We start from the raw sequence: 19,730 nt of genomic DNA, 5'->3' as shown, positions 1-19,730 counted from the left end.
GCCAGGACCCTGGGATCAAGTCCCAGGCTGGGCTCCCTGCATGGAGCCTGCTTCTCCCTCTGCCTGTGTCTCTGTCTCTCTGTCATGTGTCTCTCATGAAGAAGTAAATAAAATCTTTAAAAAAAAAAAAAAAGAACCTGAAGTGTACAGTCAGTATCACCAGGACTACGCCTCCAGTAGCCGCCTTTTCCCAGCCCAGCAGAGGAAAGACCCGTTGCATGTTGGAAGCCCCACTTCCGGCAGAGTTCTTCAGGGGTGCTGTTCTGTGGCTTCTGGAGCACACACAGGTTGCTCTGTAGTTCTGGGTACTTGCTGTACTGGGTACTTGTGTTACTGCTGGGGGCAGTAACACAAAATCAGGACGGAGTGCAGGCAAGAAGGAGGATCAGGACAGGACCGTGTGTGATGCTTCTGACACTGTAGCTGGGGGCGACCCTTCCTGTAGTTTTGAAATGCAGGTGTCAGTGACTAAAGGCCCGTATTTTATGTATTACACAGTAATGGAATGTTATCTGGAGGGAAAGACCCAGGCCAGGAGGTCTATGAAGCATGCTTCATTAGTGAGCTGCTGAAAAACATTAATTAAATAACAGCACATGCTGACTTACTGCTGGCAGAGTGAGAAAGTTTAAGTTCCCTAAGAGCAAAAATAGCTGTAGTAAAGGGCTTTAGCAGGGCCTGTCCCAGCAGCCCCGTGGGCCTTCCCCGGCAGATGGGCCTGTGGCCAGAGGCCCGGCCGCTTGAGTCTACTGGTGATTTATTGAGAAAGCACAGCACTCTCTCACCACCATTCCTTGCAGTGTAGAAACGTTCATGAATTACACTTTTCTTAACCCAGCATTTTGTCATCCCACCTGAGATCTGTACATTGTGCACAGGCTTTTGTTTTTTTGTTGTAAGTCATGAAGGTCTGGCAGGATTTGCTCTCAGGAACATCAGGGCAGCACAGAACTTTGCAGGTGTGTACGTCATTTTGTGTTCGAGACCATTACCTAGGAGTCCTCTTTTCCTGCCTGCAACCTCCTGGTGTCTGAGGTGAGGCTGTTACTGCAGAGGAGGGCACTAAGGCTCCCAGGAGCACAGTGACAACCCCCCGCCTTGGTCTCCTGGGTGGAGCTGGAATTCAGACCTGCGTGATTCCAAACTGTAGGGGCACCATCTGTGCTCCCTACTGATGTTATGAGATGGGCCCAAGTAGGAATTGCATTCCATATAGGAATTTCTCACGTGCAGTTCCTCCCCGAAGAACTAGAGCTTCCGAGTCCTGGGCCACTGAAAGGAGGCTAGTTTACACCGCTTCCCCACACCTGGGAATCCGCTTGAGTGTGGAAGTCCCATTACGATGCCTTTTGCCTTGCTGGGCCTGGGGCCTGAGGGACAGGGCAGGACCTGTCTGGTGTCCCCAGGGGGCGCTCAGGTGGAAGGCAGAGCCCTCCTGCCCTCCAGAAGCGTCCAGTGGATGAGCCTCGGCAGTGCCTCCCCGTGATGGTGTGTGTGGTGACTGGGATGTGCCAGGTGCTGCGGGAACCCCTGAGCCGAGCAGAAGGGCCTCACCCGGGCTGAGAGGGCGGAGGGCTCCAGGGCGGCTTCCTGGAGGAGTGGGCCGTGAGCAGGTCCTCAGGAAAGACGGGGTCAGCCACTACAGGAGGAAGGGACATTGCGTCCAAAGACAAAACTGTGGAAGGGAGAACTAAGAGTGACAAGGGGGATGAGTGCTATGCAGACTGGCCACAGAGGTCCTCCCCAAAGGACATGGGCCTGCTGTCCTCTTGGGGGGCCCAACAACTCGCAGGGGGTTCCAGGACATAGAGCTGCTGTGCTTGAGGTGGACAGCGCTTCAAAGGAGCAAGACAGAGAAGGTGGGGAAGCAGAGCAACGTGGGCAGGTGATACAGGCAGTGCGGGAAGGTCAGCATAGTTTGGGGATGTCACTCAGAAATGGGATCTCGGGGCTCAGTCAGTGAAGCGTCTGCTTCATCTCTGGTCATGATCTCAGGGTGCTGGGATGGAGCCCCACGTCGGGCTCCCTGCTCAGCGGGGCATCTGCTTCTCCCTCTCTCCTCACCCTGCTCGTGCTCTCTCTCTCTCTCACACTCACAGTCCTTCTCTCTCTGTCTCAAATAAATAAACAAACAAATACATAAATAAATCTTTTTTTAAAAAAATGGAATCTACATCCTTGGGTGTGTAACTGGATGAGAGGGAGGAATTAAGGTGTCCCAGTGGGTGGGATCCAGGCCCTGAAGGAGCTGCGACAGGGCTGGCCGCAGCACCTGCAAGTTGCCAGGGAGCAAGGTAGGCGGTGTGGCCTGCTGTGCTGTGAGGGGACATGGGCGTATGGAAGCTCCGTGACACGTGCCCACATTGAAACAATCAGAGCACAGGAGTAATAAACATTAATAGACCTGATCCTGGAGACCCAGGATCGAGTCCCACGTTGGGCTCCCTGCATGGAACCTTGCTTCTCCCCCTGCCTGTGTCTCTGCCTCTCTCTGTGTCTCTCATGAATAAGTAAATAAAATATTTTAAAAAAAAAAGAACATGATTAGAGACTCTCCTCCCAAATGCATAAATCTCCCCTTCCCCGATGTGATTTGTAGTGAGGGGCCTGGGTCCGCCGTGCCCAGATGGCATCGGACACTGCCCACGCTGCCTACACAGGCCCCTGAGCACGTGTCTCCTCCACACAACAGAGCCGGGTGTCTTCAGGATGGGGAAGACCAAATGCTTAAACACCAAGGCCATTAGATATGGCTTCACGAGCGCACTTGCTGAAGTCTTCAGCTTTCGTTACCTGTGAGCTCAGTGTGTAGCAGCTGAGAAATCGTCATTCAGATGTTCCCCAAGACCTAGCCCCTCCCTAGGCTGCCAAATCTACTTGGGGGAGGTGGATACAGGGGCCAGGCGGACGGCTGCGGAGTCTCAGGAGGCCAGCTGTGTGGTTTACACACTTGGAGGGCGAATGCCCTGCTCTGCCTGCAGGAGTCGGAGGCTTGTCATAGAGGAGGTGATATCTGAGCTGAGTCACAGAGAACACACGGGCAAGGAGGAGGCTGGCGGTTCTCTGGGGGCAGGCTTGAGGGTGAGTGATTACTTGGGCTGGGGCATAGCAGTCATGGAGTGAGGAGGGGCAGGACAGGAGAACGCAGAGCTTAGGTGAGACCTGTGTGGTAAGTTGGTGCTTTGGCTTCCTTCACAGACTGGTGACAGAAGCAAGGCTGGTTCCTTTCTCTTCCCCACAGCAGCCCAGTTAGAAGCCTGGGAATGGGGCTCTGCTTCTCCAAGTCACTCAGGTGACTGTCAGGTCCCTGCCAGGTTCCCTGTCACTTGTCTCAAGGAGTTGCTCTCTTCCCATGTGACCAAAGCTGACCTCTCACCACACATCATCAGCTGGTGGCAAGGGGGGAAGGACAGGAGGGAGTAGTGTGCAAATAGTGGCCTTTTAAGGATGTGACTCAGAAGTTGCACATATCCCTTCTGTTCACATCTTCCTGGGCAGAACCCGGGGCCGGACCTACCTGCACAAGAGGCAGACAGATGTGGACTGTTGACCTTGCTCAACCTGGGGCTTCTGTTCCTGAAAGGAAGAAGAGTACCGGCTATTTGGGATCAAATAGTCTCTGCTAGGAGGTCAAGTCTCAGGAAGCTGTGGTTATACCACCATTGGGAGGTTTTTGTTTTTTGTTTTTGTTTTTTTTCCATTGGGAGTTTTGTATCCTCAGAATGCTAGGGAGCTGCTAAGTGCTTTATGCTGGGGAGATCCATGATAAAGGGCAGGGGTTTAGCAAGCCCTTCTGGCTGCTGTGCAGTGAGTGGACAGGAGTGCCCTAACGCAGATTTGGGCTGGCTCCAGGAGGTGGGGCTAGTGGATGGAGGCTGGAGGAGGAGATGCCAAACACATGTTAACTCTCACAGGGTAACCAAAAAGCCTCAGTAAGACAAAACAGAGACTGAGGTGGTCCGTGTTCATACAAACTAGTGGTCCAGTTGGGAAAAATGTGCAGTCTATTCAAGCAGGCTGAAGTGTATTTTCTTCACAATTCAAAAAAATTTTGTGCACCTGCTCTATGCCAGGTACGATTCTAGAGGCAAGGAGTATGTGATAGGGAACCAAAGCGAGCAGCTCCTGCTCCCTGGGGAGACATACTACCAACAGAGGGACAAACAAGATGATTTCAGATGGCATGAAATTTTGGATAGACTAGAAAATATGAAGTCCCTGGAACAAAAAGAAATTTGGTTAAAATCAGCCAGAAAACCGGAGTGGCCAAAGGATAGTGAACATGGGGGTGGCCTGTGGGATTTGTAGGTCTGGGGCTTTTTCCTAAAAGCCATGGAGGTCGTTGGGCAGCTCTAAGCATTAAAGTGTTAGGAGCTGACGTATGTTTAAAGATCACTGTTGCTTCACCAGAGACTACAGGGCACATGGTTGGAATTGTAACATTGAACTCTGCATACAATACGTGTGGAGAGGGGCAAGGGCAAGAGGAAACCCGTGTCCTCTCAGGGCAGAGGTCCCAGGACACCCCAGCTCCTGAGGACCTGTCCTCATTCTGGGGTTTGAGAACCTGCTCTCAGCCCAGCAACTCCTGTGTGGCCCACAGGACCGGTGTCACCACAGAACTTGTCAGAAATGCAGATGTCAGACCTCAAACCCCACACCTTCTTAACCAGTTTTCACTTCAGCAAGATCTCTGATGACTCATGCACAGTGAACTTTGAGAAACTGGTGGCATGTCCTCTGGTCTTCCTCTCTCCTTCCCTAGAACTATATGCATACATACCCCACACACAACCTTACACACTCCCTTCACACCTCACTACACACATGTCGCACAGGTATCACACACATACACATATACAAACCACGCACATCACATGCACATGTACAAACCACACATATATCACAAATGTGCACATATAAACATACACACCACAGACACCCCGACATGCCACACTGAATTGTCATACAAGATACAAGCTCACTGCTACATGACCTGTGGAACCAAGGTCTGGACTAACCCAAGATTTAGGGATCCTTGGATTACGAGGCCATGATACAGGGGTTAGATTTGAAGAGTTTCAAATTTATAAGCAAGGAACTTGTGGAGATTCCTTTGGTGGGAACTTACTGTGTGCAAATTGATGTTTTAAGGAGATTAGCCTGACAGTACTAAGCAGGATGTTGCAAATAGAAGGGACAGGAAGGGGATCCCGGGGCGGCTCAGTGGTTTGGTGCCTGCCTTCGGCCCAGGGGGTGAACCCGGGGTCCTGGGATCAAGTCCCACACATTGGGCTCCCTGCGTGGAGCCTGTTTCTCTCTCTGCCTGTGTCTCTGCCTCTCTCTGTGTGTGTCTCATGAATAAATAAATAAAATCGTTAAAAAGGGTGGGGGGACAGGAAGGCCACAGTGGCAGTGTGGGGACTGGCACAGAAATATTCACAGATTTTGCAGGAGTGCTATATGCTTTGTCTTTTGCATTATTTACAAAATTACCATTTAGATTTTCTGTCATATGTGTCTGTTTGCCATCAAGATGAATAACAGGAGCCCCCTGTCTAGGCCTAGCACTTCTGGGGGCTGGCATTAGGAGGGGGCCATAATGTGAGCCGCATAAAAATGGGGATCGCTCCATGTCTCGGGGTCTCTTGCACAGTCTTTAAATTCCATGGGCAGCCCTCGTCTCTACAGACTAGGGGGTCGTCTCCTCCTGCCATCATCCTCTTCGACAAGTGGGATGTGAAACAGGCCCTCAGGAGACATTACCTAACATGGAGTCTAGGTTGCTGAGTGAGTGATGGTGCTCTGGAAGGAAAGGCAGGGTCTTGGGGTAGCAGCCAGTTTGGAAGGCAAGGTCTGAAGTCGTTTTTAGGTGTCCTGACTTTGTCATCGTGCTGAGGGAAACACTGGGTCGTGACACGGCCTGGGCTGGAGAAGGCGTAATTTTTATTACATAGAGTAGACCTGGTCCTTCTCAGGGTGCCCTGTGACTGATTAACCACTCCACCTGCCCTCCCATCTGGGCCTTCCCGGGGTCCCTGGGGAGGCCCCCTCTTCCCCGTGCCTCTATACTTGCCCGCAGCAGGTCTGGCCCAGGAGTGTTGGGGCTTGCACACCCACAGCCTACCTGTGAGCCCACACCTGGGGTCAGGGAGGCCCTGGCACCTGCGCCAGCCCATGTGTGCATCCGCTTTGGCCGCTCAGTGGTACCCTGACTGAAGCAGCAGGGAGAGTGCCTTTCTCTTGGTGGAGTACCCCTTACTCTCTCCAAAGGCTCCCCATTTGAACGTTTATAATCTGGATGCAAGAGCATGGTCCACTCCACATGATGCAAGATACTTTTTAAAAATTATTTTTATTTTTTAAAGATTTTAATTTATTCATGAGAGACACACACACAGAGAGAGAGGCAGAGACACAAGAAGAGGGAGGAGAAGCAGGCTCCATGCAGGAGCCTGACATGGGACTCGATCCCAGGTCCCCAGGATCACACACTGGGCTGAAGACAGTGTTAAACCACTGAGCCACCCAGGCTGCCCAAGATAATGTTTTTATAATGAAATCAAATTCTTGGGACTCTGAGGGCAAAGGTTTGTCAGCGACATCATCTTTCATTGAGTGGAGCTTCATGCTCTTTAGAACCACTGTTTTTCTTTTCCTTCAGAGAAAAATTGCTCCACAGGTAGGACAAGTGAGCCCTTCTTTCTGGTGAAAGAATAGTGGATAGTTAGGCTCGCTCGATGCCCCGAGAGAAGTTCTGGGGTGTGATGTAAGGCCCCGGCGGCCGCCGTGATGGAAGCAGCCCATGGCCTTCAGACCCACACCCACCGCCTACTTCGGTTCAGAGCTTGGGTGCAGGAAGTGAGAGCACATGTGTTGGGGGACCCGGGTGCTTGTCAGGTAACTGCCTCCTGTACTCTTCTGTACTTTTATTTCAGATCATCAGAAAAGCCCTTTCTGAGGAAAAACGCGTCTCAACAAAAACATCAGCTGCTGACCTCGTGACAGAAACAGATCACCTCGTGGAGGGTTTAATTATTTCTGAGCTGCAGAAGAGGTTTCCTTCACACAGGTAGGTGTGTCCCTCGGGAGGGGACTCAGTAACATGCTGCCTGCGGCTAACTCAGGGTGCCACGCCACTGGTTGCAGGGGGCAGACGTGAAACAGGGGGCCTCACAGTCTGCCTCCCCTATGTTGATTGCCATGGTAAACACAATGTTTTCATCCACCCTACTGTCATCTTGACAACACTCACGTCAGTATGTTACCTTATAAATACCGAGAAGCCTCCAGTTCTGTAACATGCTCAGGGGAAGTGTTTTAGAGTGTTACGCAAGTGTCCCCTTATTTCTGGAGGGACTTGGAGCCAGTTCTATTCTGTTCCCTGTCTGAGTCAGCCTGGTGGCCCCAGGTCTACCACCTGTTGGTGCGCCCCCGCTGGTGCTCCGTGAGGCATTTTTCCCGGCAGGCTGGCATCTGCCATAGGGAAGGCTGCTCTCCAACCCTAGCAGGTCCTCATGAGGACTCCACCTTCTCCAGAGCAGAAGTGCTTAACCCTTCTGGGGTCACCGTGTGGAGACTCCAATGCAAACCATTAATGTTTTCCTCAGAAAAACTGAAATATGTATGCAGTATTTTGCATCTAGTTCCAAGGGAACCCTGGACCTCAGCGGAAGACTTCCCTTGAGCTCTCAGGTGGTGATGGGGGCTTCTCAGGCCCTCCCTCATCCCTGGAGCTCTACAGAAGAGAGTTGGAAAACCACTGCCTGGATGGGAGGGCTCCCTGTCCTCACGGAGGAGGCTGGATAGGGACTCTTGGATTTCTAGGTATGTATCGCTGATGGGCTTACAGAGCAGAGACATGGAAGGCAGTCTCCCTCAGCATCCATCTGACACAGGGTGGACACAGTAAAGTTTTTCCCTGTGAATGATTAAATGAAAGAAGGGTCAAGCCAGTGTTCAAACATACCTCCTTTCTTCCCTGTTGTTTCCTCCTAACTGGTTAGGTCATTTCAGGGTCACCAGCTCTCCCTTCAAAATTCTCTCTGCCAATGGGTCGTGTTTGTTTTGTTTTGTCCACAACCTTTGTGTGTGAGCGTCTGTTATTTCCTATTTCCTTATTCAGTGTGAAGTCAGGATTCCTGACATCTGTTGTAATATTTTAGAAGCTCGGAAATGTTTATGATTTTTTAACTTTTTGAAACGTGAAGTTAAATGGGAATGTCAAACGAATTCTATAGATTGCTTTTATTCTTTGAGAGGGAAAAACCGCAGTAACCAAGGAACTGTTTCTAGTTGAGGAGCTATTTTGGTACTTGAGGTTTCTGTGGTACTGGCCCAGGTGGCTGTGGTGGAGGCAAGGACTGGCTCAGCTCTGTGGAGTCCTAGTAAAGCCCTGGAGGTCGCCGCAAGACCAGACGTAGTCATCGGGCTCCCAGCAGGTTTCATTTAGATCACTCTGGACAAACAAATTCTGAAACGACATACATATTGTGTGTGTTGGCAGCAGTGGTTTGGGTCCACTCTTGTGTCAATATGGGACATGGATTCCATTTGACAAGGTGTATTTAAATATTCATTGCTGCCATATCCCGGAACAAATATGTTCTATGAGTGACCGTACCACCTCCCCCAGCAACCCCGCTCCACCCTGCAACCTGGGGTCCCCAGAGGATCATCAAACTTTGAAGCTCCTTTGGAAAACCATTGACCCAGAGCACTGGCCCTCACCCAGGGTGTGTGCCAGGCCCACCTGGGCTTCTGTAGCCGGCTAATGCCAGGCCTCCTTCTCTGAAAGAGCCCTGGGAGAGTCAGATACACACACCTGTCCAGGTATCTGTGATTTAGAGTGGTACTTCCCAAAGTGCCAGTCGGGCTGTGAGGGATGAGATGCGGCTGCCCCATGGTCACCCCTGGCTCTTTGCCACTTGCTTCTCAGCTCTGAGGGCAACACCAGGATCCAGAGAAAGGCTGGATGTCCTTCTTCTACTCTGTTCAGTTTGCCTAGAAAACTCAAATAGATAAAATAATTTTTCAACATATCTATGCCAAGTGTGGTGTGGTTTTTTTTTTTTTTGCCAATGACTAGGATTCAAAAGAATTTGGGAGGATTTAATTATGATTTAAATCATAGACAAATTGACGAATTTGCGATGAGAAAACTGCATACACATGGTAAAATAGCATACTGTAAGCTTTCTGTATTCAAAGTATTTAAATATATCCCTTAAACAATGAATTAGCATAAATTTGCCTATCATCCTTTTTTTAGGAAGGACTCCGTGTTATTCTGAGCTTATGCCAGTCCCCATTTTTAGTCATTTATGAAATAATATTAACGATTGCGACTGTTTTATTTTGAATAAAATAAGAAATAACCTGGTGTAGGCTCCCTGTTATTTGTTTGTTTATTTATAAATATTTTATTTATTTATTCATTCATGAGAGACACAGAGAGAGAGGCAGAGACACAGGCAGAGGGAGAAGCAGGCTCCATGCAGGGACCCTGATGTGGGACTTGATCCCTGGACTCCAGGATCACACCCTGGACCGAAGGCAGGCACTCATCCACTGAGCCACCCAGGTGTCCCTGCTCCCTGTTTTATTATTTTATTGTACTCATTTGTGAAATCCAAAGTCTGGGTCCCCAATCTGGGAGACAGGAGTATGCTAAACCAAGGAACTGTAAGATTTCCATTTGCTACTGCCCACAGCTTTGGCAATTCACCCTGGTTCCTGGGATCTCAGCCTCCTCCTCTAGGACTGAGGCACCCAGCCAAGGTGATCCTGTGGTGGTAAAGACAGAAAGCAAACCAGCAGGTCCAGGTTGACAGTTAAAGCCCAATATTGGCATTGACCACGTTAGCCCGGTCTCCATCCAGGCCTGCCTTTGTGGAGTGCCTGAACCTGTTTCTAGTTGATGATTTTGACTGAGATCCAAGTTCTGCAACTTTGGGAATGTTCAGTAGTATCACCAAACCATATTTATATACACGTTGTCCGTGTCCCTTTTGTCTGGGTTAGCAGAGGCAAAGGGAGGAACTAACTGCCCAGGACACCTAGCTGCCTCCTCTGTCCCGGCCTGGGCTCCCCTTTGCAGGCACGGCCTCATCTATCATGGTGACTCCTATGCCTTGCAGCATGCCCTCTGTGCCCTGGACTTGGAAAAAATACATTCCTAGCCACCACCGGCTATACACTTGTTTTCCACCCCTTTCCCACTGAGTTTTGTGCTGGACACTCATGTCATCAGACAGTGGAGCCTGCTGCGATGCTGGCCAGGCCTACGAGCATTAACTGGCTCCCTAGTGAACTGCAGGGTGACCTTGACCTTGTCACAGAGTAAACAAACCAGCCAGAGAAAAAGGCCTCCATGCACTTGGCCGTCAGAATTATAAGAAGGGTTTGTTAGGACTATAAGAAAAAAAGAGTAGTTAAATTATGCAACAGAATATCATTCTAACTCTTACCCTGCTTTGAACCTTGCCCCAGGGGCTGCTTTCCTCTTGTATGTTAGATAGGCTTGTGAAAGGGCCCTTGAGCTCCCTAAATTTAGGCATGTGGATTTTTTTTTCTATTGATGTTATGGATCTTATGTAGCTGTCCAAATGCTTTTATTAAGGTCTCTGTTATTTCGCACGTCCATCTGCAGAGAGCTGAAGAATGGTCTCGCCCATCGTGTAGGTACTGGTTCCCCACAGCGAGAACAGTCAGGTTTCAGTGAATAAACTACATCCCTCCTCACATAGCAGGGAGGTATTTTTGGTGCCTCAGAAGAGTCAACACAGTCCAGGGCCCTGCCCCAAAGTGCCACGCACAGGTGCAAAGCAAATAGCAAGATGACGGACACTCCTTCCCCTCTGTTGCCTCGGGCAGCTGAGTAGAGAAGAGAACTCTTGGGTGTAAATAATCAGTCAACTGCTGGGAAAGTCCAGAGCTCTGTGTGATTTCTTTGAGTGCTTATCGGAAATGCTGTGCAGAACAAAAGCTGTGTCAACAGAAGCATTGTGGGTGCTGCCTTCCCCGGGCCGCCTGGTGACCCTGTCGACCATGTCGGTCCCACCTGTTTGGCTAGTGAGCCAGCAGCTCTCCTTGCCCTGTGTGTCCTAGGAAGCCTCGTCAGTGCACTGCAGGCTGTGCTACCTGACGCTTGTGTTAGCTGCCAGTCCTGTGAAGACTCCCCTCTTCCTTACCAGGAGACCCCAGCAAGGGCTCCCCCCAACTCTAGTAGGTACCAGCTTCCCACTTAATTCAGGTTCAAAAAGAAATAAAACTCCACATTCCTCCTCAGCTCCTGGGAATTTATCTTTGGATGTGAGTCACTTCCATTTCTATCTTGACCTCACTGCTTTATCGACCTTGTGCCCAATTTAAGATTTGGCACCTGATCCCTGTCTATGTGTGTTTTTAGGGTGTGATCCCTTTTTCTTTTTTTTCTCATCCTTTTTTTAAAATTTATTTATTCATGAGAGACACACAGAGAGAGAGGCAGAGGCACAAGCAGAGGGAGAAGCAGGCTCCCTGCAGGGAGCTCAATGTGGGACTTGATCCCAGGACCCCAGGATCACGGCCTGAGCCACCCAGGCATCCCATGACCCCTTTTTCTTTAGAAACATAGTCACAAGTCATGGCATGGGAGGAAAATCATGTAGCTATAGAAGAAGACATTGAAAGGAGATTCAATTCCTTGTCTTTGGCCAAGAAAACTGACAGAGCTAATGCCTTGCGTAATCATCAGTGATTCTGCGTACCCATCACCTGCCTTCCTGCTGCAGTCAGGAGTGCAGGTTTCACTGCCTGGCTGCATCCTGCCCAGCTTGGCTCCTCTGACTTCATGTCCTTCATCACACTCTGTCTACCATCTAGACCTGCCAGCCTGGATCACAGGATACAAATGACCCAAACCCCGAGGAGGGGGAATGATGGTAGGGAGGCAGTTCCCAGCGGAGGAGGGGAGGAGGGGACCAGAAGCAAACAGAAGCTAGAACTGGCATCCTATGCATCTCTAGATTGTAGGCTTTTGGTTGCAGACTGTGCTCACCCACGCTTTTTCTGCACGGGAGCCATTTGTTGGGATATGGATTTCTCAGGTGTCTTACTTCCCCATCCCTGGTGCTCTGGCTCTCCTGCATGGGTTTCTCCAGGAGACCGCACCTGGGTGGAGGTGAAATACATAACCTGAAAATGATACATGTCCACTCATCATACACACTGAGAGATTTCAGATCCTTTATCAGACAGAGGGGGTAGATGGTTGTGTGTGTGCATATAGGGCATGAGTTTCCTGATGTGTGGAATGGGAAAGGTGGTCCCAAATGAATTATGGAGCATGTGACAGTGCTGTAGTGATGAACAGGGACGTCACAACGCATGGCACTGGTTCTTCCCTCTCAGTGTTGCAAAGACAACACTTGAGATGTAGCCAGTGGGAGTTAAAGAACTTCATAGTTTTTTGAAATTGCATTTAATTTCAATTATTTAATTTCAAACAGCCCCATGTAGCTAGCTGGTGCCACATTGGACGGAGCACTTCCAGAGGTTTCTAGCCCAGTCTTTTTATTGGCAGTACAGTATCCATTTCATCTGCAAGCTTATTGTTGCCACATCTTAGGATAGGCGGTTCCTCTGGAGAAAGTGGTTCTAGGAGCCTTTCGAGGCCCAGCAGGAGGGCCCCACTCTGGCCTTGTCAGGGGCTCAGCAGCTGCCTGATGGCCACAAGTGACAACACACCAGATACCAGCAGGAGGACAGAAAATGTTTCTTGTGTTTCACTCATTTATCCTTCTTATAAAAATATACTGCCTTCAGGTCTCCTTTTTCTCCAGTATAGACATGGACATAGCATTGAGAAGCTAATGGAAGGCTCTCCACAAGGCCTTGGGTTCACACATAAGCAGGTGTTTGCTCAGCACCTGCTGTGGTCTGGGGCCTGGTGCGACAAGGCGGTACAGGGGCAGAGGCCGCCCCCCCCGCCCGCGCTTAGTGGACCTGGGTTTGTTACATGAGTCATGGCCCAGGCACTGTCATGTAAGCTTTGTATAGGGATGTGTTTTCCTTGTTCAGGTTCCTGACAGGAAATAGCCTGCTAAGTGTGGGTGGTCCCAAAGGGGCTTGTCTACAGAGGACTAATTATAAAGGAGGGGGCTGGGAACGGTGTCCACTGTAGCTGGTACAGGGCAGTATGAGCCTGAGTGCTGGGCTGGCCCTGTTCCTACAGGCTGTGTGGGTACCAGAGCATGAAGGAGAAGATGTGGCCTACTGAGGGGCTCGTAGGCCAGACACCAGGATGGAAAGGGCCTCTGAGGGGATACAGCTGCTCCTCTTTGAGCCTGAATGGTGGGCAGTTACAGTTGTCACCTTGTCTTCAGTTCAGAGGAGGCCAGGCTGCAGACAGACCTGGAAGTGTCAGCTATAGGTGACATTGAGTGCCTCAGGTCCAGTGAAGCAGTCCACCCCAGCCACAGCACTACCGACGGGAAGCTAAAGCCGCCGGAGCCCTGGGCCCTGCACCCTGGCCAGCCTTCCTCTATCATTTGTCTTCAACCTTTTCTCTTCCAGACTAGAGTGAGAGCAGAGTTTAGCTTTGCCTTAAAAGTTCTGTTTCTTAATTTTCTTAGTGTTCTTTATTCTTGTATTTGTTCGCCTGGCCCCCTCCCATGCCTTGATGTTTTCCCAAAACTCCTGCATCAAGGTGTCACTTCATGTTTTCTAAATCCTTCTGAGCAGGTAGGCCAGCAGACAGATCGAAAAATAGATGGGCTTTTACAGAGTCGGCCTGTGTTTGACCTAGAGAAACCATGATGAAATCTCTGCTGTGTCTGCTTTGTCTTTGATGGGACTGGAGGCAGCTTGAAGTGCTTTGTGTTGAGTTCTTGGTGAGTTTTCTCAGGCTAAGCTCCTGCCCGCCACAGGTTCATTGCAGAAGAATCTGCAGCCGCTGGAGCCAAGTGCGTGCTCACCCCCAGCCCCACCTGGATCGTCGACCCCATTGATGGCACCTGCAACTTTGTGCACAGGTGAGCATAAGCATGGGTCACCCCTATTCTGGTCCTAACCCATCCTCTTCTTTTTTTTTTAAGATTTAATTTATTTATTCATGAGAGACCCACAGAGAGAGGCAGACACAGGCAGAGGGAGAAGCAGGCTCCATGCAGGGAGCCCAATGCGGGACTCAATCCCGGAACTCCAGGATCACGCCCTGGGCAGAAGGCAGGTGCTCAACTGCTGAGCTACCCAGGCATCCCATACATGTCCTTTTCTCTAAGACTGTCTTCCAAACAGCATTTTTTGAGGGAGGAGTATATAAACCTCTAGTAGGTTGATGGTTTCATTAAAAAGGTAATCATGTATTGATCTTTTTTATTTTTAGTTCATTTATTTTTTTTAAAGATTTTCTTTATTTGAGAGTGTGAGAGAGAGCATGAGCCAAGGGGAAGGGCAGAGAGAGAGGGAGAAGCAGAATTCCCACTGAGCAGGGAACCCGATGTGGGGCTCAATCCCAGGACCCTGAGATCATGACCTAAGCCAAAGGCAAATGCTTCACTGACTGAGCCCCCCAGGTGATCCTGTACTGATCTTTTTAAAAAAGATATTCCGGCATCGGTGAGATGCTCTCACAGCGTATAGGAAATACTCATTTGTTTAAAACTATTGTGTTTGTCAGCTTTAAAATGTTAACGTCGAATGAAGAAGGACCCCTTAAGAAAGCCCCTGGAGAAACAAGCATGTAGCAGCCGCAGGAGCCTGGGTGTAGACAGCAGCACCTGAGGGGTGGCGCTCCAGGGCTGCCTTTGGGGATGAGAGCAGACCTCATGCAATCACGAGGCGGGATGAGGAAGCCCCCACTGGCAGCGGGCCAGGCCTAATCTGACTGAGCAAATAACAGCCAAAAGCAGTAGATTTTCAGGAGGTCAGAGATGTCCTTGGGGAGAGGAGAGGAGAGCTGCAGAGCTCGGGGAGGTGATAGGGACGTGGCCTCTGCTTGGGAAGCTCTGCCCAGTGGGGTGGGCATCAGAGCTGTGCATGGACACGGGAGCAGCGAATGTGATGTCGTTTCCACAGATGGTTGCTTCTCCAACACAAACACACGTCAGGCCTCCTGGAGAGCTGGTTGGCACAGGCTCCAGCCCCCTCCAGGCTGGGCAGCCCGAGGCATGCATTTCTCACAGGCACGCAGGCCAGACCAGGGGCGCAGGACCACATTTTGTAAGCCCCTTCTGCAAGTGGCTAGGAAATACTCCGTTTCCCAGAGTAATGTGAAAAAGCATGAGCACAGCCGGAATGGGGGGGCTTCGCTTCCAGTGCTGTCCTCAGTGTCTTGCCTCAAACAGCATGTTTATGTGTAAGTGTGTAAGGTAATCCTGATCCATCTTGTTAATCACAGCCCTTTCCTCAGTGGGGGCTGTCTTGAGAGTTTAGTCTGTGGTGCCCACACATTGCCTTTTGAGGCAATGGAAGAGTGCCATCTGCTGACAGCAACGGCATCAACAGACTCCTTTGAACTCCAGCGTGCCCACTGCCCCACCCTGGGTAGCGATTCCGCCCCAACCTGGGTAGCGATTCCAGGGAGCCTCAGGTCTCCCCTCATAGGCGTGTGGTGCTGAGTGAAGCTGCCCTTCCATCTGGCTTGTCACCTCTGTGTGCCATCCCTGGGCCAGGGCAGGCTGAGCCCTGAAACGTGCTGGAGCCCACACATCCACCTGTGGGCCCTGGTGGCCCCCAGGCACATGGGACCTGGGGACAGACAGGCAGCTAGGAGAAGAGTGTCATTTGGAAATCAGCTGTGGTGCTGGCGCTCAGATTCCAGAATACCTTCAAAGGGCCGCAGTGTCGCAATTCTCATGGCCCAAGGACATCAGAAGCCTTTGGCCACGGCAGCTCAGATGGTTCCCGTTCGTTCTTGAGTTCAACAGCGTCAGGGCTGAAGCAGGTGGGAGAGAGCTTTCCCGGGTATGAAGTGGAGCCTGGCTTGTGGTGTGCTTGCTCAGCGAGCTGACCACCGGTGACCGTGCTGGCTGCCACAGCCTTGGTCAAGGCTCACCTCCGGGCAGGCCTACTCTCAGAGCTTTCCTGTGGGTGAGTGGACCCACCTTCTCCTCTCTGCTTGCTGCTAAGCTCTGAGCCTCACATAAGAGAGAGATTATTTCAAAGGGGTACAGCAGCAGCAACAAAATCACCAAATAAAAACCACATGCCATCTCCAATGTCACAACCTGCCTCCGATGGCTCTGGCTGTTGGCTGCCTGGGAGCTCACTCAGAAGACAGGGTGAGGAGGGGTATTGTCACGCAGACTTGGCCTCTGCATGGAGGCTGTGATGCTGCATCCTGAGGGCCTCTCCTCACCAGGGACATGGGTCTGGCCTTTTCAGAGTCTCTACTGTCCTTTTACGTCTGGAAACCAGAAAGCTGATGACTCAAGTCCCTCTCGACTGGGTACCTGATGGTGATAGTTGGATCACATCAGTCTTGCATGACTTTCAGAATACTGCTTTCTTTCAAGGCTGACTATCACACACACCACAGTCTGCTAAGCCTGTTTGTCTTGGAAGCAGTTAGCGAAATTGTGGGAAGTAATTTTTAAAAAAAAAACAAACCCACCCACCGTGTAGAAAGGTCCTTCTGTGCTTTCAGTGACAATACTGCATAGCATACTGCACACAGGCTCCTGAGAGTTTACATGAGACCCATTTCTGTTTTAGAGTGTGAACCATTCTGTTTTTCTTTGCAGATTTCCCACTGTGGCAGTAAGCATTGGATTTGCTGTAAACCAAGAGGTATGCAGTGGATGGGTCCCCCAGCCAGGGCTCCTGAGCCCCCTGGGCCTGGCTTAGTATTGTCCTTCAATACTAAGGGGGTTATTGGGTTCAACCCCTATACTCCTATTTTTCTTTGTCAAGTGCCTTAATCATGACTAGTAAATCCAAGCATCTGTTTTTCAGATATGAGAAAGTAAACAAATGAAAGCTGATTTTGGGGGTTGTGGGTTTGGAGCTCTGTGGCCAGCCCATCCCCATGGTGATGGGTCCTTGTTTCCACCACACTCTTTCTGTGATGCTGCTGGAGAAATGCGGGAGGGAAAGTTCTGAGCAAATGGTCCACATTAGTGTCCCTCCAACCCCTGGGGCATGTGACCTGGTCCCACACAGAAGAAAGTCCTATTTTTGGAGGACGTTTTGAATCCCAGTCTTTCACCAGTTCTTCTTCGTCTTTCCCTGGCTGTTAGCATGAGAACACGGCTGCTTCAGGGTTCCCATTGCCCTTGCAGCTAAGCAACATCGTGGGACCTGCATAAAGGGCATTAATCAATTTAAGCAGTAATGCTTCAGAAAGCCCTCACTTCTGTGTGGTCACCACAGTTATATTTAAATAGGACTGGGGGTTCAGCATTTTCCAAAAGCAGACCTCGCCTAAGGGCACTGTTTCCTCGTCTTCCTCCTCAACACTAACATCCACTCCCTAGCATGGAGGCCGAGGGAAGTTCACACTTGTGTAAAAGTACTTAGGGTGAAGATAGGTAAAAATTTTAATATCAAAATCTCATTAAGGAGTCAAATGCTCTCTTGTTTCTCTGTTAGGTGTCATTGAGACCAATTAGGAGTTGAGCTGTAAGCTCCTGGGGTGACGCTCAGCTCACAGGGCTCATGATCACATGTCCATAACTGGGCAGGGAGGACAAAAATGCTGTGGGTGGGCAAGGTCTCTGATGGCAAGGCCTGCAGCGCTAGTGGGCCTGGTGTGAGTGACTGCATGCAGGTGGGCCGGCCATGTGGAGGGTTCTCCTCACCCTTCCTTCCTGCTAGCAAAGACCTCCAGGCCACCCGACCACCCCAGGGGCACAGGTCTAGAGGCCTGCCTGGTTCTAGGGGAATCCCCTTAAAGCCAGGGTGGTGGGAAGGAGGGAAGATAATTAAGCATTGCTGGAAGGCTGATCCTCCCCAGAAATAAACCCTTTTCCTGCATTGTTGAGGAGTCCATTCTACTGTGGTCGATCTCACCCCAGGCCAGCTGAGACTCTCCCAAGAGGCTTGGGCTGGGTCTCTCTTCATTTTCCAGGGAGATGGAAACATGGCCAGCCCCTAGACCACACGAGGTTGCTCTCATTAACCCCGACTAGTGATGAGTCGGTAGAGGAAAGAAAAAACACATGAGAGAAGGCCGCGTTTTTTTCCCATCCTCACCTTTTAAAAATTTTTTTTTACTTGTACTGTTTCCAATTGGGAGGCTGCTGTCCACCCACTCTGTGCCGGGCACCCCTCCTTGGTGAATCACCTCTTCTCCTTGGCTCTTCTTGAGTTCTGATTCCATAAGCTTTACAGATGTATTCTTCATTCTTCACTTGTCAGCAGCTTTGAGGGTTCCTTGTGGGGATGCATGAGTCACAAGTAGCCTTCCCCAGCCCCCAAAACATAGGCTTTTCTGAAGAATTAAGCTTTTCAACAATTTTCAGTTACTAATGCTTGATTATGAGGTTAATTTTTTTAAAAGATTTTATTTGTTTATTCATGAGAGACACACACAGAGAGGAAGAAACACGGGCAGAGGGAGAAGCAGGCTCCATTCAGGGAGCTGGATGTGGGATTCGATCCCTAAACTGGGATCACGCCCTGAGCCAAAGGCAGACACTCAACCAACCACTGAGCCACCCAGGTGCCCCTTGTAAGGTTAATTTTTAATAAAGTTATATGAGTTTTAATATATGTTTAAGTATGTTATTTTCATAAAGACATGTGCTTTCATGTCCAGTTTTGAACTCAGACACTATTTTTTTCAATTCCCTTTGGAAAAGGAGTTTCCATCATATTGGTAATAACACCTCAAATCCTTCCCCTTTGAATTACTGTGTTATTTTCTGTGTCAAATAAGTGAAGCACGTTTGTTTTCCATCCTGCCCCTGCACCCCGCAGCTTGAATTTGGAGTGATTTACCACTGCACGGAGGAGCGGCTGTACACAGGCCGGAGGGGCCGGGGCGCCTTCTGCAATGGCCAGAGACTCCGGGTCTCTGGGGAGACAGGTGGGGCTTCACGCGGCTCGGCTCATTTCAGGTTGAGAAGTATGAATGGAAAATGCCCAAATCACCATTCTGGGAAGGACAGTGCTGGAAATCTCCTGCTGAGGCTTCAGTTCCTTTAGGGACATTGCGTCCCTGAGGAACTGGAAATCGAGCCAGGTCTGTGTCTCCATGTTTTTGCGGATGTGGCCAGGATCTTTAAATAGCCTCACTCTGCTTTACATGCACATCTTTAATCTTTAATGCTCAAAGAACCCCAGGCCCCAGTACACTTTGGCCTCTAACGATCCAGGGACCAGGGCAGAGTCGGAAGGCTGCCTCTGCCCTCAGAGCATCCAGGTGGGTGTCAGGCATCCCAACATCAGCACGGCAGCTCCCCCCAGGAGTGTCTGGGGCTCCCTGGGTGTGGAGTGTCCGCAGTCCGCTTCAGTTTCCCTGAGAAGACGGGTGGCCCTGGGAGTGAGTCATGTAAATAAGTGATGTTTCCACATACTACAGCTGTGTCACTGTCAGTGTCATTCCTCAAGGACACCCAGTAGCTTTTATAAAGCAACTGTGGTTGTGTTAAGCTGCACATAACTACATAATATTTTGGGGGTTTGGGGGGTCTTTTTTTAAAAGATTTTATTTATGTATTCATGAGAGACACAGAGAGAGAAAGAGAGAGAGAGAGAGAGAGGCAGAGACACAGGCAGAGAGAGAAGCAGGCTCCATCCATGCA

At 50.2% G+C, this 19,730-nt stretch overlaps 1 protein-coding gene across 1 annotated transcript in view; it reads left to right on the top strand.

Moving 5' to 3' along the window:
• Positions 1-19,730, top strand: part of IMPA2 (inositol monophosphatase 2) — a 45,467-nt gene that overhangs the window by 10,358 nt on the left and 15,379 nt on the right. The window contains exons 2-5 of the mRNA XM_041759954.1: positions 6,939-7,072; positions 13,911-14,015; positions 16,728-16,773; positions 18,904-19,012. Coding sequence (XP_041615888.1) covers positions 6,939-7,072; positions 13,911-14,015; positions 16,728-16,773; positions 18,904-19,012 — 394 coding nt within the window. The remainder of the gene's footprint in view (positions 1-6,938; positions 7,073-13,910; positions 14,016-16,727; positions 16,774-18,903; positions 19,013-19,730) is intronic.

This window comes from Vulpes lagopus, chromosome 1 (genome assembly GCF_018345385.1).
Source record: "Vulpes lagopus strain Blue_001 chromosome 1, ASM1834538v1, whole genome shotgun sequence".
Lineage (NCBI taxonomy): Eukaryota > Metazoa > Chordata > Mammalia > Carnivora > Canidae > Vulpes > Vulpes lagopus.
This window is presented reverse-complemented; position numbering and strand designations above follow the sequence as displayed.